The 27,509-nt window shown below is 39.3% G+C and overlaps 4 protein-coding genes across 4 annotated transcripts; all 4 read right to left on the minus strand.

Annotated features, from left to right (window-relative positions):
- Nucleotides 1-2,846: 2,846 nt before the first annotated feature.
- LOC136244829 (zinc finger BED domain-containing protein 4-like) lies at nt 2,847-3,647 on the minus strand. Its single transcript, XM_066036378.1, has one exon. The coding sequence runs from the start codon at nt 3,645-3,647 to the stop codon at nt 2,847-2,849; it is 801 nt and encodes a 266-aa protein (XP_065892450.1).
- Nucleotides 3,648-11,075: 7,428 nt separating this feature from the next.
- LOC136244830 (E3 SUMO-protein ligase ZBED1-like) lies at nt 11,076-12,971 on the minus strand. The gene has a single exon (XM_066036379.1). It carries the CDS (start codon nt 12,969-12,971, stop codon nt 11,076-11,078), a length of 1,896 nt encoding a protein of 631 aa, XP_065892451.1.
- Nucleotides 12,972-21,659: 8,688 nt separating this feature from the next.
- LOC136244832 (uncharacterized) lies at nt 21,660-23,052 on the minus strand. Its single transcript, XM_066036380.1, has 4 exons — nt 22,948-23,052; nt 22,643-22,757; nt 22,300-22,600; nt 21,660-22,252 (listed from the first exon to the last, which is right to left on the minus strand). The coding sequence occupies exons 1-4, from the start codon at nt 23,050-23,052 to the stop codon at nt 21,784-21,786; spliced, it is 990 nt and encodes a 329-aa protein (XP_065892452.1). The 3' UTR covers nt 21,660-21,783.
- Nucleotides 23,053-24,035: 983 nt separating this feature from the next.
- LOC136244833 (putative nuclease HARBI1) lies at nt 24,036-25,413 on the minus strand. Its single transcript, XM_066036381.1, has 2 exons — nt 25,187-25,413; nt 24,036-25,077 (listed from the first exon to the last, which is right to left on the minus strand). Exons 1-2 carry the CDS (start codon nt 25,411-25,413, stop codon nt 24,036-24,038), a joined length of 1,269 nt encoding a protein of 422 aa, XP_065892453.1.
- Nucleotides 25,414-27,509: the final 2,096 nt, after the last annotated feature.

A 27,509-nucleotide genomic window follows, 5' to 3' on the forward strand; every position in this document is an offset into this window, starting at 1 on the left:
ACAACAGTAAAAAGGCATAACTCCTGACCATAACACATACAACTATATAAACCAAAAATACACTGAAAAGGAGAAAATAAAATAAAATGCAAACATCAATCTACCTATTTAATACAGACCATAATGAACCATAACACATAACTACATCTACACCAAAAAGTACACTGAAAATCAGAAAATACAACAGTACATCAACCTGCCTGTTCAATACAGACCATAACAAACTTTAAAAAACAAAAAGTATGCAAAACACATGCTTGTATAACTAAAAGCAGTAAAGCACAACCAATAGCTAATTAAAATCATTGTTTCCTTAAATATTCCCAGTGTAAAGGGGTCCTGCACACACAGGTCATATGGAGGAGTGGGGGGCTTACTATACTTATTACACCCAGCACAGATAGGTTAGGTTCTTACATCTACAGTATCATGTATCATACAGTACGGTAGTACTGTGTATTAAAGATCATGGTGATGTGGGTTTTCCTAGCCAAATAATTCACCCAAAAACCATCTTCACAACTCCATCCTGGTACCTTGGCAGTATTGGTTAGGTATAACCAAGCCCAAAAGTGCCTTCAGTACAATCCCAAAGGTTTCCAATAAATTGTTACAAAATTTAAAAAAAAATATTCAATGAAATTTTCTACCATCTAAATGCCTGCCTTCCTAATGCCTTCAGGCAAGTGTAACTCGACAATGGCTAAGGCTATGGGGCACTGTTCGACGTCGCTTCGTCCCAAGATGTGCCTTTTGGCATACCTCATTACGTACAATCCACTCATCATGGACTTATCTTTGTCCTCCTTTGTGTTCCATTTCTTTTTGCAGTGTCGATTAGCATGATGCATGGCTTCCCTACAGTACGAGTACATTTGAAACGGAGAATAAAGTAGCCATTGCTAGATGTCAAAAGACAACAGAAGATACAGCACTGATCAAAGCCATTCGACACATCCACTTAAAGGAGATTGTACCTGTGCATGGTGACAAAATGAGGCTGAGGAAAATTTTGAATGCATTCGAAAAAGAGGTAAGTAAAGGTCTACTTTGACGTGACTAGCAGAGTTGAGGTCGTTACACTAAAAATGTAACTAGTTACATACTACTCGTTACTGTTATGCGATGTAGCACGCTACAGTTACATATTATTTTATGAAAAAGTAACGAGGTACATATTACTCGCTACTCCGAGGGCTGTCATCTTTTTAGGTATCTTGGAAAATGGCGTTAAGAAATTCTTTTATGAATTTCAGAAGAGGGTGTGCCAAAGAAAATAACCAAAGTATAAGCAGTGAACCAGCTTCAAAACGTAAGAGAGTTGAGCCCAATGACAATAGAGAAGAAATTTCTGAATCCGAGTATGATGATGCTATTGAGACCATGAAGGGTGAGTACCAAAATAGGGTGGCAAAGAAACTATATGATCCAAGTGAAGTAAAAAGATTAATGATTTGACCCAACTGAAACGCCAGGCTTGGATAACGACTGAATGCCCACTTTTCTCAGAGGTCATTGATCAGTTCCCTCAAGTAATTGGGTAAGTGTACCGTAATTCTAGTATGTTAGCACGAAATGTTTTCTTTTGGTATGTAGATACGAAGGAAGTTTAAAGCAACTGTTCCAATTGAAAGCAACATAAAGGACTTCATTACTGTCAACTGGCCTGTGTGGAAAACCAAATCATCGAGTTGTCAAGAGTTGAATCTAAGACCACGCCATACATAAAGAAGCTATTAGGACTTTTGGATAAATGTGATGATTTTGCACGTTCAGATGGTAGGTAGCAATTAGGAATAGTGAATATATGTAACAAGGTCTTGTTTTTCTCAGATGTTAATGACTGTGTGCCTGGAGCTGATTTGCCATCTGTTACGTCCAAAAGGGTTTCCCAAGGATAGTGTTTTTCTTAAGCACTTTGAAGTATGTTTACTTGTAATTTTTTAAAATTACAACTGTAGACATGGCAATGCCTCTTGCCATCCAAAATCAATAAACAAGAATATTTCGGTGGTTTTATAGATGTGGACTCTGCAGTTTCAGCAATTGCTCAGTCAGAACCATTTCTGGTTGTAATAGGATGTTCTGGAGATGAGGGTAGCCGAGTGCATCTCATCAAAGTCAGTAATAGATGGGATGCTGGACATGATGGCCATTTACTTCTCTTTTGACATCACTTATCCCAAGTATATTAGTTCCATTCTTCTATTTATCCAGCACTATGTGTTTGATCTCAAGGATGAGCAACTGTTGCCACCAGCAACTGATCTAGAGAAAATATGGCAGTGAACTTGTATGACATGAAAGTTGGTACATTATGTATATATACATGTACAGCAGTTTTTAATGCTTGTATAATCATTATGTATATATGTACAGCAGTTTTCAATGCTTGTATAACAGTTTTTGATATCACCCTTATGTAAATTGTGATTATTGAACACTGCTAAAGGGTTTACTGAAACACCTAAAGGGTGTTATGTACTACCCAAAAGTTGCAGAAACTCCTTTAAGGGTGAAATGTAACCCTTAAGGGGAACCTGACAACAATTGTAGTTAAAACTAAGGTTGTACCGATAAGCCCTTTTTGACTTCTATCGATACCCGATATATAGAATGAACACACAAGCCGATACTGCAAGCCGATACCGATTGTCAAGCAAAGATTCCACATACACAATAGTGACACAATATTGCTTGTAATCAACATGTAAACAGTTGTACAAAAGTAATAAAAAATGTTGTATACATTGTAAACTCTTGTACATATGTAAAAATCAAGAATAAGTGATATAGTTAGTTATTCACTTGCACGATGTGACTTGTAAAAGGTCCATAGTTCAGCTCTAAGTAGTTGCTAAACTGAAATTATTTTTGATGAACAGAAGTATTTCAGCCTTTTCAGGGTTTAGGCGACTACGCTTTTCATCGTAAATATCACTAGCCCCAGAAAAAACACGTTCTGATGGTACTGATGTTGGTGGTGGTGCTAGGAAGCGTTGAGCCAACTTCGCCAAAAGTGGGAATCTTGCTTTGTTGCTTTTCCACCAGGTAAGACAGTTGCTTGAGTGAAACTCCAGCAGGGGTTCTGACAAGTATTGTTCTAAGACGCTGTTATCGCTGCTTATACCTTCAGCTGATGCTCCACTCTCTTCTAGTATTTCATTAAAGCTTTGCCAAAGTTCAGTGGTCTCTCTATTAGCACGTTTCGATGGTGGTTCATGTGCTGCATCAGTATCTGACTCAACCTGCCTAGCTTTCTCTTGTTCCATCTCTTCAATCAGAATCTTTCTCGCTTCAGCCTGCTTACTAACACTACTGAAAAATCTATCTTTAAAACGAGGGTCAAGTAAACACGCTATCACCAAAGGGACATTCTGCTCCACATCTTTAAATCTACGGCTCAGTGATGCCAGCATTGCATTCTTCATTGTCCTGACACCTAAATCATCATGGTGCTTTTTCAGCGTTTTGTCTAACATTTTTACAAACGGAATGATGACAGATATGGAAGCACTAGACGAGGAAACCGACTTGGTTATTTCATCAATAGGTGACAGAGCAGCTATAATCTTTTCTGCAAGCTCAAGCTGTTTGGTAGTCAATGCAGGTAAGTCTGAATCAGTGCAGTACGCTGCCAATGCCATTTTTTGTTCAGAAATGCTCTTCACCATTAATGTGTACCAATGATGTTCACATGAATCACCTTGGCAATGCAATACTTTTTGTGGTAAGTTGTACGGACACAATATGGAGTCTATGAAATTTATAAACCCGAAGGCCCGGGCTGTAGTGCATGAGCGAAGTGAGGGCGCTACTAAGGGCCTGAGGGCATAATTTATACTATGAAAGTAACTAGTATCTAGAGTACTTAGTTACCTTTTGGAAAGTAACTGTAACTAGTTACTTTTCTGAAGTAACTACCCCAACTCTGGCTGGTATGAGTTGACATGATGACAGAGTGCATGAAATAATAAGCAATATTAACTTACAATTTTGTGCATATACTTCATTTTGCCAAAGGGAACCCCATCTAGTAAATACACATACAGTTGACTGATTATTTACCTGGTACACATGCTGCCATGCAGCATGCATGGTCTATCCTATAAAGATATTAAACAAAACAAAAGTGAGTGGGTAGCACTATTATTTCGTGAAGGACTTCTTCATTTTTAAACATTCTGAAAACTACAGTATGCATATGAAATAGTATAGTAGTCACACACACAAAGTCCAAACGGTAATATAAAAGCATCTGACAAGTCAGTCACACGTAACTTCCGGATATGTAAAACAATGTAAATAAACAAATCTGGATAGCTGATTACTCTTGAACAAAGTTTTTCTTCCAGTATGTAAGTCCGATAGTGTGGTTCATAAAGTTGAAAACTGGTTCACATAAAGAAAATACTTTATTACCTTTAACAATGAAGATGTCCTGTATGACTCCTACAATAGGCAAATCATGTTTCACATTGAGGATGACTCCAGCACCAAGTTTGTATTCATTGCCGTCAATCTTCATCCATTTGCAGCTGTATAGTAATAAATACTATAGTGCATCACACACTACACTAGACACAAACGCTATATATATATACACACACACACACACACATACACACACACACACACACAAAGTAAAAAGCAAAGTCTCTAGATGCTGTCAGACGGTCACACCAATCCAGTGAAACACTGGGGTGCATGGGCACTAGTCAGGCGCTAAGAGCCATGCTGGCAAATCCATCTGGGGAGGGCTGGTACCCTGCAGGTGGAGCACACACCACACACACACACACACGCTACACATACTACACACACACATGCACACACTACACACACACACACACATACGTGCACACACACACACATACGTGCACACACACACACATACGTGCACACACACACACAACCTGAAAACTTCGGACACTGGAAACTCTAGTTGATCATTAATGACATCACACAAGCATTCACTAGCACATTATCTGCCAGATTCCAATCTCATCCAAAACTTTCTCCCATCAAAACATACAATATCATAAACATTTCACCTGCTTCTGTGACTTGGGTCTTGTTGTCATACACTGCCTGCGCATCTTTTCAGCACTACAGCTTTCTTTGAAGCCGCCCAATGCGAGACTTCCAAGGTTGTCTGTGGAGACTATAGCAAGAGTACCAAAGAATTTTCTTTTAGTTCCTTGAACAATAAATTCACCTTTCTCCTATAAAAACATATGTAGCATCATTACACACTACACCAATACTTGTGATTACCAGTTTCTTCAAATCACTAATAAACGGCTCCATTACAGCATCCATACCATATTTTGTAACATGAATAGACTTCACCAATACCAAAAGTTGTATACTAGCAACCCTAGACCTGTACTTAGGAGGAAAATTGCCGAGAGTAAAACAGAATGACCCTATACTATTACAATTAACAGAATACATACATGTACCTAGTTTATGTATTTTAACTTTGGATCCCAATGGGTTACAGATTTCTAATTCATCATAGTAAAGGAATATTTGCAAAGTATCACTGTAGATAGGAAAGAGAGGATGCTTGGCAAAAAACTCCCCATCACAATAGTCATGAAGAATGGAAGAAGAGCTTTTGTGGCCACGCTCAACCTAAATTATATATTGCAGAAATATTATAAGTAACCTACGTCAATGTACCTCTGTAAACACAGCATCATTCCTTAAAAGTACTTGAAGACTCTGAAGTATGGGTACATACATAAGAGTGTCATCTTCCCTTCCATACATGGCGAGTTCCAAGTGTAACTTCAACTGGTTCCTAATATAATTACATAAAATATATTGTGGAGGTTCAATTTAAAACTGAATGCTCACAATAAAGTCGAAGTGAAGTTACTTCTGTAGTAGTTTAGCTGCTTGCATTGAGTTTCAAGGTCAGCAAAAGGATTTGTACTTTTCAAAATACTTCTCAATTTCTTGCACTTGTGAATGAGGAATATTTGCAGTATTCATAGCTTTATTGATCTATAGATGGCAAACACAATGTTAGCAAATACATAAATTACTGAAAGATGATACCTGTGGCTTGAGTGTGCTGATGTTTTGTTGACTTAACGCTGTTACACCTTCTATAATACCTTGCAGAGATGCTTGAGTATCCTAGTGAGAACATGGCCAAGTTCTTTGTAACGTATCTTGGGAGGGTGTATATGACTGGTTGTCACAATCATCAGGTGGCTTATCAGTACAGGTGTCGCAATTGGTAGTGTCCTCCTGTGCTGCCTGATCCTGATCTGGTAAAGTTTCACTAGGCTCCATGTGCATCATAAATATGATTAAAAAATGTTCCTAGATTTCTGTATGTTCTCTGGTGTTAGGAATATATATATATAGTATGATGTAAAAATTATATGCACATGCGTATCCATTGTGTGACATTTATTAGAAATCAATGAACATGTGTACCCGTTACATGGTGTCAGAAGTAAAGTACTAGTAGTACGATTGAGTGGAAATGGCGAACTGTCAACTCCCTCCCCCAGACGCGATGGTCTGCACAGGAAATACAGCGGAAAATTGGAGAGTATTTAAAGAGGCTTATAATGACTTCGCCACGGCTACTGAACTGACTGGCAAGGCCGAATCAATACAAGCAGCGAAATTGAAGATAGTGATGGGTAAAGTGTGCCGGCAAATTTTGTCACGCCTAGACATCAGCGATACAGACAAGAAGCCGGAAAAGATTCTGGAGAAGCTAGAGGAGTACTTCGCACCCACACAGAACGTCCTTTACGAAAGATATCTCTCACTCCACCCAACAACAACAGAACGAAATGATTGATCAGTACATTATCTGCCTGCAACACCTAGCTGAGAACTGTAATTTTGTAGCATTGCACGACGAAATGTTACAAGATTGCCTGTATTGGGCTGCCGCGACAAGGGAGCAAGAGCTAGTCTATTCCGGGAGAAAGAATGCTCACTCAAGAAGGCACTAGAAGCCCTGCAAATTAGCGAAGTAACACACGAACAGCTGAAAGACATAGGAGGCGAAGACAATCCTATTCCTGTAAGTGCTGTTCACCACAAGAGAAGTACCAAGAAAGCCATACAACCCAGGAACCAGATCCCAGTTTGTAAGTATTGTGGTGGAAAGCATGAACCAGCAAGAACAAAATGTCCAGCATATGGGAAGACCTGTGGTAAATGTGGGAAAGCTAATCATTTTCATACAGTTTGTCTACAAGTCAAAGCAGGCACCAAACAGATATCTGTTGTACAGGAATCTGAGTCAGAAGTGTCAGAGAGTGAGGAGAAATTTTTTGCTGTTGAGCAGGTGGGAACAGTCAACCACAACTGCAAAGGACAATTCTTCGTCCCTTTGAGTTTCAACCACAAGCATGGAAGCACTAATATTGACTGTCAGTTAGATACTGGTGCCACATGCAATGTGATAAGTCTAAGAGATGTGTGTGCTATCCTGCATACTCAAAGCCCATCCCTGCAACCAGAAGCCTCACAGTTGAAATGTTATGATCAAGACACACGGTAGTGTGTCGTGCGGCCCAAGAAGCCGGCGTGCCACCCGTGAGTATATTAACAGGAAGAAAGAAAACGCAATTTTCACACCTATGTAGTTCAGTGATCCCTTATCTGATTGGAACCAAATTTGCTAGAGACGTGCCACCCAGTTAGGGGAGTCTATATACCAAAATTGATTTAACGACATCTACATCATTCAAAGATTGTGTTCCTAAAAACATCATGCATAAATATTCAACTGCAATGGCCAAGAAATCTGTTACTGTAAGCATGTAGTTGGAACCGTGTATAGTAAAACTAATTATATTACCACATAGGTGCCATTAGGATTAATGCTCCAGAACGAAAATAACCGTGAAGATATGCTGGATATCCTGAAAACTCTGCACAAGTATGTCCCATCAAAACCAGGAACCGAAGGTTTGTATTTTTATATTACTATCATGGAATTATATTTTACTTTGATGATAGAGGTTTCCACACTTCTTTTTATGGGAGATCAGTTAACAGTTGAGAGGGCTCGAAATACTGCCAAGTCACGTGTGAATGCTCCTTCAGCTTTGGAAGCCCTAGAAGGATTGCAGCCAGCTGTATGCGATTGGCATGCAGAGTGTATATTTTTACAAGTACGTATATCTTTACATTAATTATTATTGTACATCATATTTATAGGTAATATTCAACAGATTATACAAGCATGGTTCGAACTTGGAGAAAGGGTGCCTGATGCAACTGAGGAATTTAATCAACAGACGAAACGTTGCTTCAGACACCACTGGAAAATTCAATGCTACAGTAGATTTTTTTGAATTAGTTGTTGAATGTCATATCACTGCAGCTGCCATGAATTATTTTGGAATGCAATCACCTGATGATCCTTCCAATGAAAAACAAAGTTCCTAATAATATTCCTAATAAAGATAAATGGGAGGCATTAAAAAGGGCAGTTAATAACATAGTGGATCGATATGTGACCACTCATGAAATAGATCAACTATCAGAACGTCATCCCTACAGCTATCTGCTGGATTCAACCCACATCAAGCACGAATTCAAACTGAACATTCGTATGCATCAGCTTGTGAATTACATACAAAAAGAATTATAGAGGAACATAGCTATGTCAATGATATGTCACCCTCCACAAAAAAAAGACGTGTCTTACCTGCATCAATAGGCTATAACCAACCATCTATGTCATCAAGAGAGACCGCACCTGATGGAGTATTTGAATATGCATGTGCAGTGCTCAATGATGGGTTAAATTTCTTGGAGTTTAGAGATGCAATTCATGAAGGTGACGGCGAGAGGATTATACGTTGCTGGAAGGTAATGCTGTTGTATTTTTTCCATGGGAAACGTACGAAGTATACACTTGAAGCCATTCACTTGCAAGCTGCAGTAAGTGCTTGTGTTTCTCCATGTCTACGTGAGGAGTTAATTTGGTGTCGTGTAGTAAATACATGTGGTGGGTTAGGGAATAACCTCCCAACTGACTTGTATATGGAGCATTTAAATAGAACACTCAAAGATTATCTCGGAGGACTAGGGCCAAATGCATCAGAAAAAAACATGGTACAGATGAGCAAGTCTCTTCGTGGCTTAATGGATGTTACAAAATATTTTGATGATATAAGTGAAATTAGTCCTGAGTCTATCTCTCACACCAAATACTCTAATAACAAAGATGCACAATTGATTTTGAAGGAATTAACTACTGAATCAAAGGTATTTGACTATATACCTGGCCGCTTTCACAAGTCATTTAAATCCATCAAATCACACATTTCGAAACACCTGGATACACATGACCTAATAAATACAATTAAGCGACACCAACAATCGATTGCAGACCATATGGACCTGAAATCAATATTGTCACTAGAGAGAACACAAAACTGATTGTCTGTATATGTATTTTATCTGTATAATGCCATTTGTAAAATTTCAATTGCACGATACGCAAGAACAGTCAAAACATACGTTATAGTATTTACAAAAAATGCTCTAATAATTGTAATATTTGTTTAGCATATTCATAAGATCTTATCCCAAGATCAAACAATTTTTGTTCTGTGTCTATGTCATGCAAGTTCTTTATTATGTCCTCAATAGCTCCATCACTAAACCAGTGCAAATTTCCTCCCCTACTAACAGGTATGAGGTGTTTGCAGACTTACACCATTCTTGTCTGAAAGAAATCAATGAAAGACGCAACTGCTTTTGTTGATGTTCACTCAGAGTAGCAGTACCATTAGCTGACTTTGCTCTGCCACAACAGTCAACATCAGCAGATGGTTCACTACAGCTAGGGCAGCTGCAAGACTTGGTACATATATCACAGCTCATGTGAGGATCACATTTCTCAAAGTTAACATCCTTTATAAATTCATTCATTAATATGAGACGTCTACACTGGTGAAGATTTCTGCAATATATGCTTTCATGCTATCTTGCACATTACTGGATAAATCCTTGTTTTGAAAATAAAGTATTGCATGTGCTTTCTTCTTATCACAGCCAGCTCGTCCTGTTTCTTGTACATAAAGTTCAATATCCGTAGGTGGACCCTAATGAATGATTCTCCTACTATTAGGAGAATCAAGTCCCATTCCGAATGCCACAGTAGCAATTACAATACGAATAAATCCACTTGGGTTTGTGAAGTCAGCTACAATTTTAGCTTTGGTATTTCTGCTGTGCAGCCATCAAATTTGTCACAAATACGACCGCTATTCCCTTCTTTGTTGTACACATATAAGCAATTACGCTTGTGTAATTCAAGTACAATGCTTTGAAACAAAGTCATTGTTTCTTCATAGTTTTGACAAAACACAATACACTTGTCACTTTCTATTCCATCTTTGCATAATCTATCAATCAATGGTTGTAACATTTCCATGTGTGAAGGTTTTTCCATTACTGAATAATATAAATCCAGATTATTAGGCAGGTGAATAATTTCATGGCAGCTGTGCATTTCTAATGAATCATAAATTAATGTACGAGTTACTTAATTAGCAGTTGCAGTTAGGGCCATCATGTTGACTTTAGCTGGTATCAGTGACCATACTTGGCCTATATTGGAAAATTCTTGCCGGAAATCTTTTCCCCTGAAATAATACACATGCTGTCATATACCTTCTGTCTAGTCACGTTTCTAATAGAGCAACTATGTTATAGTGCTCGGCGGTATCAGATTTTGATTAGTCGATATTAGTAACCCCAAAATATCACGATATATCGGTATATAGTTGTTATATGCACATGTACTCTTTGCATACAATTTCTTCTTATACAGGTTGAATAATTTAACTGATATGCAATTTACAGCCAGTAATCAGGACAAGGTAAAGTGAGTTAGAATCAAGTACTGGACAGGACAGTCATGATTATGAAAGATTATAAAAAAGTTACAGAAATACAACTTGTCAACTGTATGTGTATATGCACACAGACTTATTCATGTACGTATACCTTTTCAGTAAAACAAAAATCAGTATTATAAAGATCACTGTTGAATAACTGAGACTTCAGAGTTTCTACAAGTTTTTGGCTAGAAATACCAACATGTTCACCTTGTGTGGCTTAAGTGCATTCCTCTTCTTAGACACAATGTGACCAGATAAACTGAACACTCTTTCTGACGGTGAACTACTGGCACATACACATAAGTATTTTCTTGCCAATTTGGAGATCACTGGAAAATCTGTGGCATGTATTTTCCACCATTTTAGTGGATTCACTTCCGGATCAATTGTAGATATTTTTAAGTATTCTTCAACTTCATTTCTCATCTTGTCTTCAGCTGTCTGCTCCTCGCCAGGTGTCACTGTCCCTGCAGTGCTACAAACAGTACTTGTAGCCTCTCTAAGTAGGCTGCTTAGCTTGCGTCGTTTGTTTGGCGGACAACCAACACCTCCACTACTTGTAGATGGCTCATCACCTGAGACCACAATTACAGAATGATCATCTACACCAGCTCCAGATTCTATCAACTCAGTGCCTTCTTCTATCACACGCTGCTTAATCACATCTTGATCTTTCAGATGTTTTGTCTTGACCCTTGGATCAAGGAAACTGGAAACATTGATTAACTCGTCAAAGTCAGATTGATCATATTTTGTCATAAGGTAATTGATAATCCTTTCCTTGATATCAGTAACCAATGTGGTATCTGTAGGAGATGTAGCCAAGGTCTTCCTCTGCAATAAATCAAGCAGTGGCTTAATGGCTGAAGCAGTAACACGTTCTTCACCTGACAGTGTGTCGGTAAACTCGGCCAGTGGGCTGAGAACAGCGTGAATTGATTGAAGCACTTCAATGTCTTGCCAGGTTGGTAGTAGATGTGAACATCTTCTATCAGATGCAAACACCTGTCGAATAGCAGATTCTTGTTCTAATATCCTTCCTACCATCAACTGTTGAGACCCCCACCGTGTCACACAATCACTAACAAGTGAGTGTTGGGGTAATTCGAGGGTAGCTTGAGCTTCTGATAAATCCCGTTTTTTCTTCCAGCTATGGGAAAATGAAGTAACAATCTTCCTGCATATGCTCAATGCCCGTTGCACTCTGGAATCATCTTTAATTGAGTTACCGATTGCTAAATGAAGGTTGTGACCAAAACAGGAAAGATACGGCCAAGCAAGGTGTGATCTTATGGCACACAAGATGTTACTACCATTGTCAGTAGTGATGCACACTTGGTTTGCTGCATCTAAATCCCAGTGTGAAAGAGTGTCTTTTAAAGCATCTGCAATATTTTGCCCTGTGTGATCTGCAGGGAAATATAGGGTCTGTAAGCACTTTGTCTTCAACTCCCATTCATCGTTGATGTAATGAATGGTGTATGACAGATAAGGCTCTCCTGTAACGCTAGTCCACATATCAGCAGTGGCAGAGAAAGCTTTCGCTTGTTCTTGAAGATCTAGCTGCAGTTTCTGACGGGTGTCTTCATAAAGAGCTGGAATGGACGTTTTTGAGAAATACTTACTGCTTGGCAAATCATATTGTGGGTCCATTTTCTCCACCATGTTTCTAAATCCAACTTTATCAACGGTGTATATAGGCAAACTGTCTTTCGCTAGACAATAGGTGACAGCAGTAGTAATTTTGCGCCATTTTCTCGTTGTTCTGTCATATTGTTGCACTTTCTTCATACTACTCGCGATGGATGGCTGCTGCCGCTTCTCTAAATCTTCTTTTCGACGATTTTTTGTCTTAAAAGCAGTCATTACTAAACCATGAATCGTCGGGTGATGAATTCTCAGGTGTGACAGTAAATTTGAAGTGTTCCCTCCCTTCGCCCGTACGCGTTGGTAACACTTTCGACAAACAGCAACATCTTCGCTTTTAATCCTTCCATCGCTCTCTTTTTCTAAACCGAAATATGTCCACACAGGTGACGTTGCATTTTTCCTGGCCACTAACTCCATCGAATATTTGAGAACATACAAACACGTGACCATTACTGCACAAAAAAACCGGTGTTTCTATAAACCGGTTATCTGAATATTGCACAACTAACTAACCGGTTACGTACATAAACCGCGATAACTATAATTATTGGTATACCGCCGAGCACTACTATGTTACCTGTATCCTTATACACATTACCATTTTGAAATCAAATGAGCCTCATCAACGACGATACCTGACAAATTATCACTGACAATAGTGCAGGTGAATAGGTCCCTGTGAACCAGTAGGGATTCTGGACTCATGTACAGTAGTTGGTATTTTCCCAGTGCTATTTTGTCATCCAATTCCTTGCCTTTAATATACATTACCTGCAATCCCCTTTTCGTGAATGACAGTACTTGATCAAGTATTAAAGAGGTTAAAGGAGATAAACAAACAACAATAGAATGGGGTGAAACCTCAGATTGAGCATGACCAGCAGTGCCCTCTTTGTACTTCCTAATGTTGTCAAACACTAGTGGTAACGCTGCATAACACAGACTCTTCCCACTTCCTGTTGGTAGTGACACGAAGACATCTCGTCCTTGGACAAAATTATTAATAGCTTCAAACTGCTCCTTCAAAGCGCTATTATACCCCAGAAACTGTACAGCTGATTCTATACACTCAGATATAACACTATCTGGTAAGCACACTTCAAAACGAGGTATAAATACTAGACTATCCTCTAGCTCCATTCGAGGCTCCATAGATACAAACCAACTCGCTTCTAATTGTTCCACACAAAACAATGTGATTGGCTATAACATGAAAATGGCGCAGGGCCCAAAATTTACGCCAATGTCACCAGACCCTACTCAACGCAGTGGGTGGGGTCTGGGCACGAGACTATCAAATTATTTTCCTCTAAATAGTGAGCACTCTGAGCTTTATTTGAAGTTAATACGATGAATACAGCCAAAGTTATGGAGCGATTTCTACAAGGTTAGTTTTATTGTTGTGTAAATATTAAATGTTTGTACTTTGTTAGGAATTTTACACAGGCTAGTTTTGTGTGATAAGTTGGCCTTATACATCAAAAGAATCGCCTATGAATGGCGAATACAATGGCCCCTGTTTCGATCTAATAGCTTGATTTGTTGCGGAGTTATAGCTCTTTGTTTACTGCCAATAATCTTGGACGTAATATTACGGCGCTGGTCTTTCGAGCAATACCTACTTTGGACGTAATATTACGGCAGTGGTCCTTTATGGCACGCGGTTTGTAACAAAAATCACTCCTTACAAGGACTCCCTGTAAGTTTACAAGGAGTCCTTCTAAGATTGCAGGAGTCCTGCTAATGTTACGAGGACTCCTGCTAACGTTACAAGGACTCCTCCTAAACAGCAACTGCTAGGACTCCTAAGTCTTACAAGGGCTTCTTGTAATCAACTTCCACATAGTCCAACTTACAAGGAGTTTTCCTAAGAATACAGCAACTAAATTTAGGTGGCGCATATCAGTTTAGTATACGGCTACCTTCACCTTCGCCCACTTTCCGGATTATTCCATGGCCACGTGTAGCAAATGGATGTCTCTAACGTGCTACTGCAAGTAAAAGAATCTAAGCGGGCTTTGGTTCTACATAGAAATGGTCGTGTAGAAGCCATTCGCAGGGCAGTACGATCTGTTGACGAAAGTATTTTTGTCGTGTTCAACCGTAAAGATGTGCCATCCAACGCTTCACCATACATACTGTGTTGAGTGGAAAGATTTCTTGGACGTAACTTGCCACGATGTGGATTTAATCTCGGACAGGGACCGGCTGCAAGTCATACCGGCGCCATCCTTCTGTGGGTCAGCAGCTGCAGTCGCACGTGCTGATGGACCTAGCACGAGTGTAAGTCAACGCACAAAACAATTTACATTTAATATCAGTGTAAAGTGATAATGTTGATATGAAGGTATAAAAGTTTGCTCAACTTGTTTACTTTGCTTGCTAGCACTAGCGATTTCAGATCTCCCATAAATTACACCAACAATAAAACAGTACCGGTAGCAGCTAACAACTTACCGCATTTACTACTGGCAGTCATAGTTTCAATCTGCAGTCATTTACGTGCATTTTAAGCTTTACTACGTAAAATTCCATGGGACTATTACAAAAATATAGTAAATTAAAGATTACGTTATATATTTTCCCATACATTTCTAATGGCAATTACTGAATTGGCCACTTCAAGGTTAGGAGCTTGCCCATGCATCACAGTTTGGCTAGATACGCTTTGGGACCTATCATCATTACAGCACTACTTGACAGCCCACCCTGCCCTGGTCTGTTTTGAAGAGATTGATATTAAGGGATATCACTGGGGTTTGAAGGGTTAAATATAAATGGCCACCTCACTAAAGAAAAGTGAATCATTGTCCCTCTGACTCTACTATGACTGGTAAAAGGTGAATAAACCAGTCAGACAGGCTGTCCATAGCATACTTAACCTGAATGAGGAACCTTCTCCAACCCAGACTGATTTCAATTTCCTCAAAATCCCAGAGGTGATAGGTGGGAACAGGAAGGGTTTCCCTGCTTTCCACGTTCTGTTTTTATTCCTCTAAGGATCTGGTATAGCCTGGGCATTTTGTTGATGATGTGGTCACTTCTCCCATGAGCTATCTGCAGCTGTTTCACCCCTGACAGGTATGTCCTTATAGTTGAGGATCAAGCAAGCTGAAAAATAACACAGGAGTTCCTCCAATGTAGGCAAGGGGTCAGGGCAAAGCTACTACAGAATTCTCTATACCGCCATTCAGCTGCTGGGTATGTTTTGTTGGAGGAAGGGGCCTGAGATAGGAGAGATACTGGTGGCTAAGGTACTCCAGTGGGTTACTGGTCTGCTTAAACACCTGTGTGAAAAACGCAGACAGATAATTCCTTGACAGTGCATCTGCATCCTCATTGCATCTACAGCCTCATTCTTGGTCCCTTGAATGTGAGAAGCCACAAACTAAAAATTAAAATTTGAAAAAATACTAGACGCTCATTAAGTGGCAGTCTCTACTGAAGGTGGCATTTAACACTGCCACTACTGCTTCATTGTCATCATGAACTCCACTATTTGACCACCCCAGCTGTGACCAAGTGTGGCTGCTGCTATGACAACTGGGATCAACTGCAATAGAGAGGGGGGGTTAGCCTTGTGGTCCACTGCAGCTGAAACCAGTTAGACTGGGTGTATGTCACACAGCCCCATGAGCCTGAGGCATCTGAGTAGACTTAGGTGCTTGGCACAATTCACCACAAGACATCGGCTTGCACAGGGAGGCTAAGCCCTACCAATTCAAGTGATCTGGGTGGCTCCCTACTGCCTGGAGAATAGACAGCCTCCTTTGGATTGGCCCCCCTGTTCTGACTACCTTTGTTTCAAATTGCAGCAGCCCAGTCAGGCTTTCTAATTCTTCTTTGGGGACTAAACAGTGGCAGATTGCCCTTTTTAGCTTGTCCTTCAGCTTACTTAGTATTGCATCAAAGTTTGACATGCTCCATCCAATTTTGTTTTGCTTTGTGCACATTAGCTCAGGCTAGTGTATCTATATAATTATGTATATGTATATGTGTAGCCACATATATAACCCAATGTATCTATGCATATAATAACCCAGTGTAACCACATGTAACCTCTTGTAATCACATGTAAACCAGCTAGTGTATCCTCGTGTGACCCAGCGTATCCACTTGTAACCCACATGTAACACAGTGTATCCACATGTAACTCAGTGTATTCTCTTGCTATCCAGTATAGTGACATAAAATTTCATATATCTTTCAAATTCAAATTGTAGTGTTAACATTCACAGTTTTACTCACCAATTTTTAAAACACCTTATGTAATGTTACTATTAATTTTAATTCTAATGATCCATCTGAAGTGAATATTTTTCACTTCCTCTTTGAGCCCAACCCTGCTACAAATATGATATTTATTAAGACTACAGGTCTTTTTACACCTAGTCTATACCATTGCATCTTTGTATCTGGTTACATAGGCTACTTTCGCAACTTTATCATGTCTCATTTTAAGGCATATCTAGTAGAGGTGCTTATAAGCTCTTGTTGTTATGCACAATAATTATTATTCCCTAGGAATTGACAGGAAAGGCCACGACTATTAGCCAAAGTGTCTTTAATGTGTCTGGGGCTCATTTGGAAATCAGTGAATATGAAATACTAGAATCAGGAAGAAATGGAAAACGTTCACCAGCTAAGGAACAGTGGCCAAATGGAACTAGTTTGATGGAAGGGATATACAAGCGCAAAGCTGTTCTGTATATTCGTGAAAAGCTGCCAGAGGTAGTTTGTTATAGGGCAGTTGTTTTTGACATAATTATTGTGTTGATACTGTATACATGTAAATTTTCAAGGGACGTAATTTTTGAGGTTTGTTGACCTAATAAAGTGATACTATACCTAGACCTTGCAAACTATTGGCTTAATAATGTGTAACAGAAAAGGACCAAACCAGGGAAAAATCCCTCCTACCCCTATTGTATTGGTAGTTGATATGGAGACTACAATGTTACCAAACCCAATGTGCAGGGATCTGCCCAGGATAAGAAGAATTGTGGTTATTTGAGGAGCTTTTGTGCTCCCCAGACATTATACAAGTTACAAACCATAGTGCAAATGTGCAATAATGCTTTTTACTGAGTTAGAGTAGTGGCTATTTTAGTTGAAGTGGTGGTTATTTTATCTGAGTACTGGTCGGGCCCAACCACTGCCGACCACTGTAGGCACAACCCTGAATGTGGTACTTCAATAAATAAACCGAATTGTTATTTGTAACTTATTAGAGAGAACGGGATGATTTATTAGACCAATAAGGTTTTTCTGTTATAAAGTTGAACCAATATGCATATTTCAGTCTGAGTCAGATGAAGTATTTCCAGCTGTATGCAATATTTCGGGGAAGAGAGCTGCTGACCCTGAACCTGTTATTGACCTATCTGGCAATATTGACACAGATACTGATCAACCAGATCAAAATCCAGAAGTGTTATCTCCTATATCTCCTGGATCATTTTACTCTGCTCCGGCGTATTCTGAGCTATAAGAATTTAGACGCATTAGAGAGGAACAAGATACAGAGTACAACGCAATGCTTGAAAATGATTTGGCTTTTGAGGTATGTTTGTAGTAATGTGCATAATCTGTGTGTATGTGGGTGCATGTATGTGTGTGTTTTTGTATTGCTATGTACATGCCAGTGGCAGATCAAAACTTTGAAAAGGGGGGTTCCACTCTGATGATTGTTTGCATTGATATTTGTGAATCGAGACAAAAAAATGTTTCAGAATTTACAGAGTGCTCTTAACTTCAGATTATAACTGATCTCAGAAATTTGCAACCATGGGTGGCATTGAGACACACTGACTGTTGTGATTGCTAGAATGACTGCTTTATTAGAGTAGTTTGATCTAGCTTCCTTGATGTTCTTACAAAATGGGGGCTCCATGGAACCCTTGGAACCCCCTCTGGATCCACCACTGCATTTGTATGATCATAACTTAAGTGGTACAAAGATATATGAACAGGGGCAAATATCAGCTAATAGTTTCCAATCACAACTTTCCCCCTATACGGTAGCTTTGCAGATTTTACTTACATTTTCAATTTAGAAACCTGTGTCTGAGGACCATGTGCCTGAAAATATGTCTGAGGAGAAAGCACAACTGAAGGATGCCCTAAATGATTCATTTAGCAGTAGTGGGTATCATGTGAGAATTCGTGTTCCTGGGGAGACCAGTGCTAAGCTAAGCTGTAGCTTTGGGATGGATGTAACCACTAAGGTATAGATAATAATGCGGATACCTTGTATGTTTATAATGTTATAATGTTTCAGAATTTGTATCAATACGCATTTGCGTTTAGTGATCTTAAAGGCAGATTGTTGATTTATACCGTGTCTCCACGGTCAGCCGTACCTTGCTCAGATTTGTTACTGGGAGATGGCAGATTTGGACACATTTTTGCTGTTGAAGATGATGAAAATGGAATAGACCCAGGTATTCTTTTTGATTTAGACAAGTCACAAGTAGTTTGCAGTGAAGCAGTAAGTGGTATGCCATCAGAGGAAAGTCATGTAACAAGGATAATGGAATTTGATGATAAAATGGCTGAACATTCATCAAATTCAGGTAATATTTAGTTTTGAAGTGTCACTCACTATAGAGTGAATTCATATTATTATAAGGGGGAGAGTATCCTACTTCAATATAACACTAGTTTCTGTGAGCACTAATCCAGATTCCATCCTTAGGTCAATGGATACTGTATTAGCCTCAGGGCAAATGCTTTGTCTGGTCCATATTGCTGTACTAATTAAGTCTTGCATTGCCAGACTAATTACCAGGGTGGCTCAGTGCCAAAGTGAAAAGATAAATCATTGAGCATACTCACAGATGTTCCTTCCACTGATGCTTTGTTTTTGCCTAAAGAGTTTTGCACGATACAACCCATAAACTATACTTCTGTGTAAATAGTAAGCTATCCTTGCATAGCAATATTATACCAGGAGCATATAAGCACCCCAAAGGCGCAAAGGAGCGTGAAACATCTGTGGTACAGGATATCATCAGTGCAGAGTTATCGCTTCTATATACAGAAAACCACTAATGGTGTTGAAACGTCATTAGCCATAGATCCCCCCTGTAGAGCATCATCAATGTCTCTTCACTAGAAGCCAAACGGCAGCACAATTTCCATCCAGCAGCGATGCCTTACACTTAAGCAACACTTAATCAACACTTATTACGCTGGTTAGCAGGTTGGTTAGCACCACTTCCCTCTTATTACCAGCTTTTGTCCTATTGCCAGTGGAATTCATCACCATAATCATCGATACAAAGAAACAGGTGCATTGCAAGAGCTTCTTACCAATTGCTTACGCAACAAAACCACCAACAGATGGTCTGTGGATTGGTGGTGTTCCAAAAATGGTGATGAACACCTAAGCATGGTTAATATCAGATGTTTCACTCCAGCGCTTATATGCTCCTGATTATACACGGCAATGAATTAAGAAATAAATAATAATATACAACAAATCTTGTGTAACTCTGTAAAAAGTACACAAACAGGAATTTTAAAAATGAGTAGGGATAAATGTAATAAAAAGTACTGAAACAAGGAGAGATTACAGTATCATTGCATCCCCAGAAGTCTTGCTAGTGCACACACAACCTCTACTCCAGCACTATTACAGAATCAAATTTGGCATACAACTGAAGTAGGAACTATGTGTGCACTAGCATGACTTCTGGAGGTACGTGGATAATCTCAACACTTTCTATTACATTAGTCCCAAATCATATTTAAAATTCCTAATTTTTTGTTACACTCATAATACATCTCTCAAAACTTATTCATCCAGCTCAATCAGTTGTATTTTAAATAGTGGCTAGAGCTTCATGTTTGCTTGTATCATATATTTACAAAATGTGTATGACATTATGCAGATAAGGTGTTTAAATGTTATGTTGTTTTTATGTTAGCAACTGAGCGCCAGTTTGTTGTTGTTTTAAAAGAAAGTAAGTTGCTTATAATACATGTTCATGTGATTTCCATTATGTGTATGATTGACTATATTAAAAACTTTGCTTAATTCTCCTGTGTACTTTTTCTATTTTTAGCTGAGCAGGAGTGTCACACTTTTCTGCAATCATTTTGTACATGAGGACCAACTCACGCAGTATGTCGCAGCCAACTATTTGACGATACACTAACATTGTTTGCGGACGATGGACCTACCAATCATTTTCCCTTCTGTGTCAGATATGTTGGTGAGCAAGCAGTGGACTGTGGTGGTGTAGCCCGTGACTTGTTTTCTGGATTTTGGGAGGAGGCTACAAAGAAACTTTTTGATGGCTGTAACCTCCTAACTCCCTCCGTTCGTCCAGAAGTGGATGTAACCATTTTTCCAATTATGGGTAGGTTACTCTCACATGGCTTTTTAACCTGCAGTTATCTGCCAGTAGTTGTAGCATTCCCTACCTTAGTTGGCGCACTTATTGGCCCCACAAATATTGTGCCTGATTCAATATTACTGGAAGCAATAGCAGACTTTTTATCTGAAGTTGAATCCAAAGTGATACAAGAAGCCATTAGGTGCACAACAGAGTTCAATTCTAACTTTAAGAGCAATTTGATTTCAGTTTTTGCGAGATTTAACTGCAGGGAAATCCCAACAAGCAAAGCAATCAAAACTTTACTCATAAACATAGCTCACTACGAGTTTCTGTCAAAGCCTCTTGCTGTGACAAAGCTCATTCACAGTGGCATTCCTTCCATCCACAAACAATGGTGGGACAGTAAAACTGTTGAAGAGCTCTATGAAATCTACATGGCTACACCTGCTAAAGTTTTGGAAGTGCTTAGTTCAGATTTGGAAAACAAAAACCAAGAACGGGTCTTCATCTACCTGCAACAGTTCATTGCAAGCATGAACATGGATATGGTACGCAGGCTTTTGTGATTCACCACAGGAAGCTCAGTTTGTTTGTCTAGTCACATTACTGTGATATATAATGAGTCAAATGGATTTTGTAGATCCCCTGTGGGTCGCACTTGTACCAGCACCCTGGAATTACCAGCCACATACGTGACTTATCCCGAATTTGTTTCTGAGTTTAAACATGTCCTTCTATTACCAGAATATGAATGGATAATGGAGATTTCTTAATACTGTCTTTACTAGTTCAGAAAATGCTGGTTCATTTATTACTTAAACCGATTACTTTGGTTTTTATGCATGTCATATAATTGATGTGTTTTTATGTGATCATCGAAATAATTATACTGTCACAACAAAGTCAATATACTGTATTGTTCGTTGGTATAAGTCTATTCCATAGCTTTCACTGTTATTTAAAGGATCTACCGTATTAGTAAGGTTCCTGTAATTGTCTTCTGATAATTCAAATTCAATTATGGAAATTTCAACTGATTCGTTAAAGTCATCATGGGAAAGTCCTGCTTCATCTATGCCATAATTTTCATCTACTGAATCAAAGAAATCTAGAGCCGTGAGGCCAGACTGGTGAAGCTGTAATATACCAGACACAAATAGTTGATAGGGTGTCTTGTTGTTTTCTGTGCGTATACTATGATTGTTCCACCCTTCCCTGAAGTCATCAAGAGATTTTTGTATCTTTGGTTTGTATATGTAATGAAGAGCAAATAAATGTTTATGATTGAGAGGATCCAGTAAGCCTTCTAACTCCATGTGATAAAACAGGCAGTAGTATAATTGTGTCACACACCTAAAATGCAACTTGTGATCAACATTAACAGCATTAAAATTTGTTACCTGTGCATATCTTTCCACATCCTCTCGATTCTTTGGTTGTGCACAGAGCTGCCTGTAATCATGCTTCCTCTCTCAGTTCCTCGAGTCTCTAACATGTACCTGGCTACAGCAGTGTTTTCTGTTCCTTGATCAGATCTCACTCGTGATGGTCGTCCATACTGACGTACAGCAGACAAAAAACCTTCATATACAGTTATTGCTTTATTGTTAGAAGCACATCGCAAGTAAATAATCAGTCGAGTAAACCCATCAACTCCTCCATGGGTGACTAACTTCCATCTGATTAACTTGTGGTGTCCGTCTACAAAGTAGGTGTAAAACAAAATCAACAAAAAATATTTACCTATGTGCCAAAGAGCATTAGGTGATGGTACTTTGTATTGTCTCCTGTAAGTTATAGAATTCCACCGCAAAGCAGTGCCAAGTGGGTCAGCTTGTTTTAGGGCTTCTCTCAGTCCCTGGACACGTAATATCCTTGTGATCTGATTAAACCTAAAATCATCGTTTGTCCCAAGTTCGGGTGTTCTCTTTTAATCTCTCTAATCAAATCTTTTAAAGTATCATTGTCAGGTAAATGTGATGGGTCAGAAAGTAGATCATATTCAGCTCTTCTACGGTAAAGTGTCATTCGACTTATAGTGCGTTTACACTAGCACAAAACACGGCACGGCACGGAACAACATGGCACGGCTCTGCTAATGTAAACACTTGATAGACAGAGCTGTGCCGTGCCGAGCTAAACTGGACCCACATGAGCATACGTGCTGGCACGACCCAGCACGGCACGGTCTAAAGATATACAGAAATTTACAATGAATTACAGAGAAGATTAGAAAATGGCTTGGAGTGACAAAGAAACGTTCAAACTTATCGAGATATGGGGCGATGCTACGATTCAAGAACAGCTAGAAGGCTGAAAAAAAAATCGCGAGGTGTATGAGAAAATTTCCAAGCTGATGTGTGAGGAGGGTTACGACAGAACATGGACCCAATGTCGCGATAAGATAAAGAAACTGAAAGTAGATTATAGGAAAGTGAGAGATAAGAACAAACAGACAGGAAATAAGCGACGAGATGGCAAATTTTATAAAGCAATGAACAAAATCATGGCTGATAAACCTACTACACAGCCACCTATGTTAATTGACACATCTACCGATGAACCAGTTGATGTTACAGCAGTCCTTGAAGAGGAAGACAGCAACTGTGGCTCACCCTTCACTGATAATAGTATTACTGAAGAGAGTCGTGTGGATGGTGGTGATACAAGCAGTCAGAAGGATGATTCGAGTACAACGTCGGCCACCAAAGAGCCTTCTAGAAGTGATGAAACGAAGCCCCTTGCAGGTTTGAAAAGAAAGCGAAGTACAAAACTTGATAAGGTAGAAAAGGCTATGGAGAAAGTATGTGATAGAATGACGAAAGGTCAAGCAGAGAGTGATAAGCTTTTCATTGACTTGGAGGAGAAATGCATGAAACTGGATTATGAGATGTTGAAAATGGAGCAACAGTGGAGAAAGGAAGAAGCAGAAAGAGCTGAGCGTCAAAGACGAGAAGAAAGGGAGTTCCAATTACGTGTGTTTCAGATGATGCACCCTCAGGGGAACACCACTTTCTATCCTAACCCCCAATACTACCCTAACATGGACCCTCCTACCTAGTAGCTATGAATGTTGGCAGAGTAAAACTATGTATTGAGTATATTGATTATTACTACAAGCTGTTGTTAACTTGTATTAATTGTTATAATAAGTAACTAATGTTTCCCTAACTGCTTTAGCGTCACTTTCAGGTCGTTCCACTGGACTAGTAGTTGATGGCTGCTCTAATAAATCAACTGTTGAATCATCCATCCATCCATCAGGAATTTCATCTCCAAATATTTCACAAATGTTGTGAAGAATACAACATGCTGTAACGACGTGTGGCACATTAGATACATTCATGTCATTACGCTTTGTTAATCTGCGCCATCTTGCTTTAAGCCGTCCAAATGCATTTTCTACAACTATCCGAGCCTTTGATAAATTGTAATTAAAAACTTTTTGTTGATTGGTTAGAGCAGTGTTGAATGCAAATGGTTTCATAAGAAAAGTTTTTAATGGGTAAGGTGAATCACCAATCAGAAATAAAGATATATTTTTGTCTTGTATTCGATTTATAATTACAATCAAGGATTTTTCACTTGTTAACTTTGAAAATATTCCTGAATTAGCAAAAACTCGTGCATCATGCACACTGCCTGGCCAGCCCACACACACATCACGGAACAGGTAGTTAGAATCAACAATTGCCTGAAGAACAACTGAGTACCACCCTTTTCTATTGTAGTAATCTGTGTGGTTGAGGGCAGGAGGTGTTATGGGTATATGACATCCATCAATGGATCCTACACATTGTATCATTCCCGTTTTAGACTTGAATTCTTCTGCAGCAGTTTTAAGGTCTTCACCACATGGAAATTTAATAAACTGTTTCTGTAATACTGAAATAATGGCTTTACAGGTATCATGTAGTATCACGCACACAGTGCAGCGTGCAACTCCAAATAAATGTGCAATTGTTCTATACTCTGAACATGTTGCCAGACACCACAGAGTCATTGCTAACCGTTTATTAACAGGTATAGCATTACAAAGTTGAGTGTTTTCACGTTGGATGACTGGTCCCAGCTTTTGACATAAATAGTAAAATGTCTCCCGACTAATCTGAAAATTGTCCATCCAATCCACAGGAGTAAAGGTTCTTAAGACAATATAATCCCACCAGTAGGATGACCTGTTTAATTAATTAAAAGCATTAAATGCTTAATATTTAACTGATTTGATCAAAAACATAGCTACAACATATTCTACGTAAACATTACTATTGTACATGTATAGGCTACCTCTCATAAGTCCACTGCACCTTTGGGCGAGGTACTGTGGCTGCTAAAAGTCCCACAGCAACCGACATGAGAAGCAAATTCCTCCTTCGTGAAGTATTACGCTTGAAAATTGCCATTCTCCTTCGCTGTAAAGCAGTTCTCTTCTTAATGACTGAAAGTAGTTGTGACTTGACACGATGTTGCTCCCGGTTGCCAAAAATTAACCGTAGTTCACCAGTATAATCCATCATCCACTATCGCTCCTTGGAGATCTGTAAAGTCATGTGAGGTCACGTGGTCTTTAATTCGCGTGCCGGCACACTTTTCGTTTGATAGTGTAAATGCTACTAGTTCTCGTGCTAGTGCCATGCCGTGCCGTGCCACGCCGTGCTAGAAGTCTAGTGTAAACGCACTATTACTCCCAACAAAGAAGAAATGTTGGTCCATGAAAACCCCAGTGAAGTCAAGTACAACAACTGTTCCCTTTGTATGACAAACCGTGGTCGGCCTCTTACACCAGCTTGTACAGAAACACGGTAAGAATGACCTCCAGTAGATTCCAGCATGTCCAAGTATTGATCCCATTTGTGCTCTATTTGCCTGCAGCATTCTATCAACTCCTCAATTTGCTGGACTATTGGTCTCAATTGCAAGTCATTGGCAGATTCTAGCTGATCTCTAATGACTGTGAGGCTCTCCACACAGATCTGCATGTTTTAAACACAAAATTAACAAAAGCAAAGCAAGGGCGATGGAGCAGGGGATTGGACAAATGAGATTGACTGTTTGGTTGCCTTGATCTTTTACATGCGTTTAACAACAAAAGGGTGAGGGGGATGACCCACCTGCTTCCACCGACCTTAAAGCAAATGACCTTTTCATAACATTGCGCACCTGTAGCCTCTCTATTATGTGAGTAGAATGATCTACATCCACACAACCAAAATGCTTATTTGCATTCCTTAAAAATTCCGTAAGCTCACTAAAGTATTGTTCCCAGCCCAAAATATTCGACATCGAAAAGACAAACTCAAATCTTGTTCAAGATCGTCCACCTCGAGATCTTCACTGCAAAGATTTCTATTCAACGCACATTGATTTACTAGACTATTTAATGCACACTTTTATTCGCCACATAAATAATTGCTGTGTCCTTAGGAGGAGCCCAAGTAAGAGGAAGGTGCTTACAAGGAGTCATTGTAAGACTTAGGAGTTCTAGCAGTTGCTGTTTAGGAGTCCTTGTAAAGTTAGCAGGAGTCCTCGTAACGTTAGCAGGACTCCTGCAATCTTAGAAGGACTCCTTGTAAGCTTACAGGGAGTCCTTGTAAGGAGCGATTTTTGTTACAAACCGCGTGTCATAGTCCTTAAAGGGTTAATGGTAAAAATTTTAATAACGACAATTCAGGTGAATTTTGTGCCAATTGACCAAGCGGCACCAAATTCACCTGAATTGTCGTTATTAAAAATTTTACCATTAACCTACCATCACAGCCATTTCTTGGCCGCTACCTTAGATTTCACATCTTTTTTCACCATAGCCTTTTCAAGGGCTGCACTCCTTTTTTTACAGCTTGGCTGTTTTTGATTAGATAATTCAATCATCAACACTTTAGGCAAGTGCACACTGGAATGTAACTACTTCAACAAGTCCTACCAGCTCAGCTTTAAGGTCATCAATGGAGACCAGAAGCCATTACTTTCAGGTATCACGTGTACAGAATTAGGTCTTATAACAGTACATGCAGTGTGTAATGTTATAAGTGCTAAATTCACTGAACAATATGATGTTTTTAGGGTGCTTGGGGGATGAGTATCATATTGAGGTAGATAAGTCAATACCACCGGTACAGCATGTTCCTAGAAGGGTACCTGTGGCTATGAAAGAGCCTTTAAAGCGAAAGTTAGCAGAGCTCACTAAGCAACGTATTATTAAAAAGGTTGAGGAGCCTACACCTTGGATTAGTAACATGATGGCGATCAGGAAGCCTGGTAAACTTAGGCTATGTATAGATCCCAGAGACCTAAACAAGGCAATAAGACAGCCAAAGTATCAGATGCCCACATTAGAGGAGCTTCTGCCAACACTCACTGTCAAAAGCAAGGGTATTCACAGTACTGGATGCTAAAGATGGCTTTCATCAGGTGAATCTGGATGATGCCAGCTCATACTTGACAACGTTTTGGACTCCATTTGGTCGTTATCGCTATTTGCGCATGCCATTTGGTATTTCGTCAGCTCCTGAAGAGTTCCAAAGAAGAATGCATGCAGTGCTGCAAGGCCTTCATGGAGTGGAAGTTATTGCAGATGACATTGGTCTTTGGCTGTGGTGACACTGAGGAAGAG

Source organism: Dysidea avara, chromosome 14 (genome assembly GCF_963678975.1).
Source record: "Dysidea avara chromosome 14, odDysAvar1.4, whole genome shotgun sequence".
In the NCBI taxonomy this organism is placed as follows: domain Eukaryota; kingdom Metazoa; phylum Porifera; class Demospongiae; order Dictyoceratida; family Dysideidae; genus Dysidea; species Dysidea avara.

What these genes read in the sequence shown, in the direction of transcription:
- LOC136244830 (XM_066036379.1), bottom strand. Translation starts at nt 12,971, where the DNA reads ATGGAGTTAGTGGCCAGGAAAAATGCAACGTCACCTGTGTGGACATAT.
- LOC136244832 (XM_066036380.1), bottom strand. Translation starts at nt 23,052, where the DNA reads ATGTGGGTCCAGTTTAGCTCGGCACGGCACAGCTCTGTCTATCAAGTG. An exon ending in GTGCCGTGTTTTGTGCTAGT is followed by an intron (nt 22,758 to 22,947) that starts GTAAACGCACTA and finishes TTACGTGTCCAG; the next exon opens with GGACTGAGAGAAGCCCTAAA. An exon ending in TAATGCTCTTTGGCACATAG is followed by an intron (nt 22,601 to 22,642) that starts GTAAATATTTTT and finishes CCTACTTTGTAG; the next exon opens with ACGGACACCACAAGTTAATC.
- LOC136244829 (XM_066036378.1), bottom strand. Translation starts at nt 3,647, where the DNA reads ATGGCATTGGCAGCGTACTGCACTGATTCAGACTTACCTGCATTGACT.
- LOC136244833 (XM_066036381.1), bottom strand. Translation starts at nt 25,413, where the DNA reads ATGGATTATACTGGTGAACTACGGTTAATTTTTGGCAACCGGGAGCAA. An exon ending in GTGCAGTGGACTTATGAGAG is followed by an intron (nt 25,078 to 25,186) that starts GTAGCCTATACA and finishes TTAATTAAACAG; the next exon opens with GTCATCCTACTGGTGGGATT.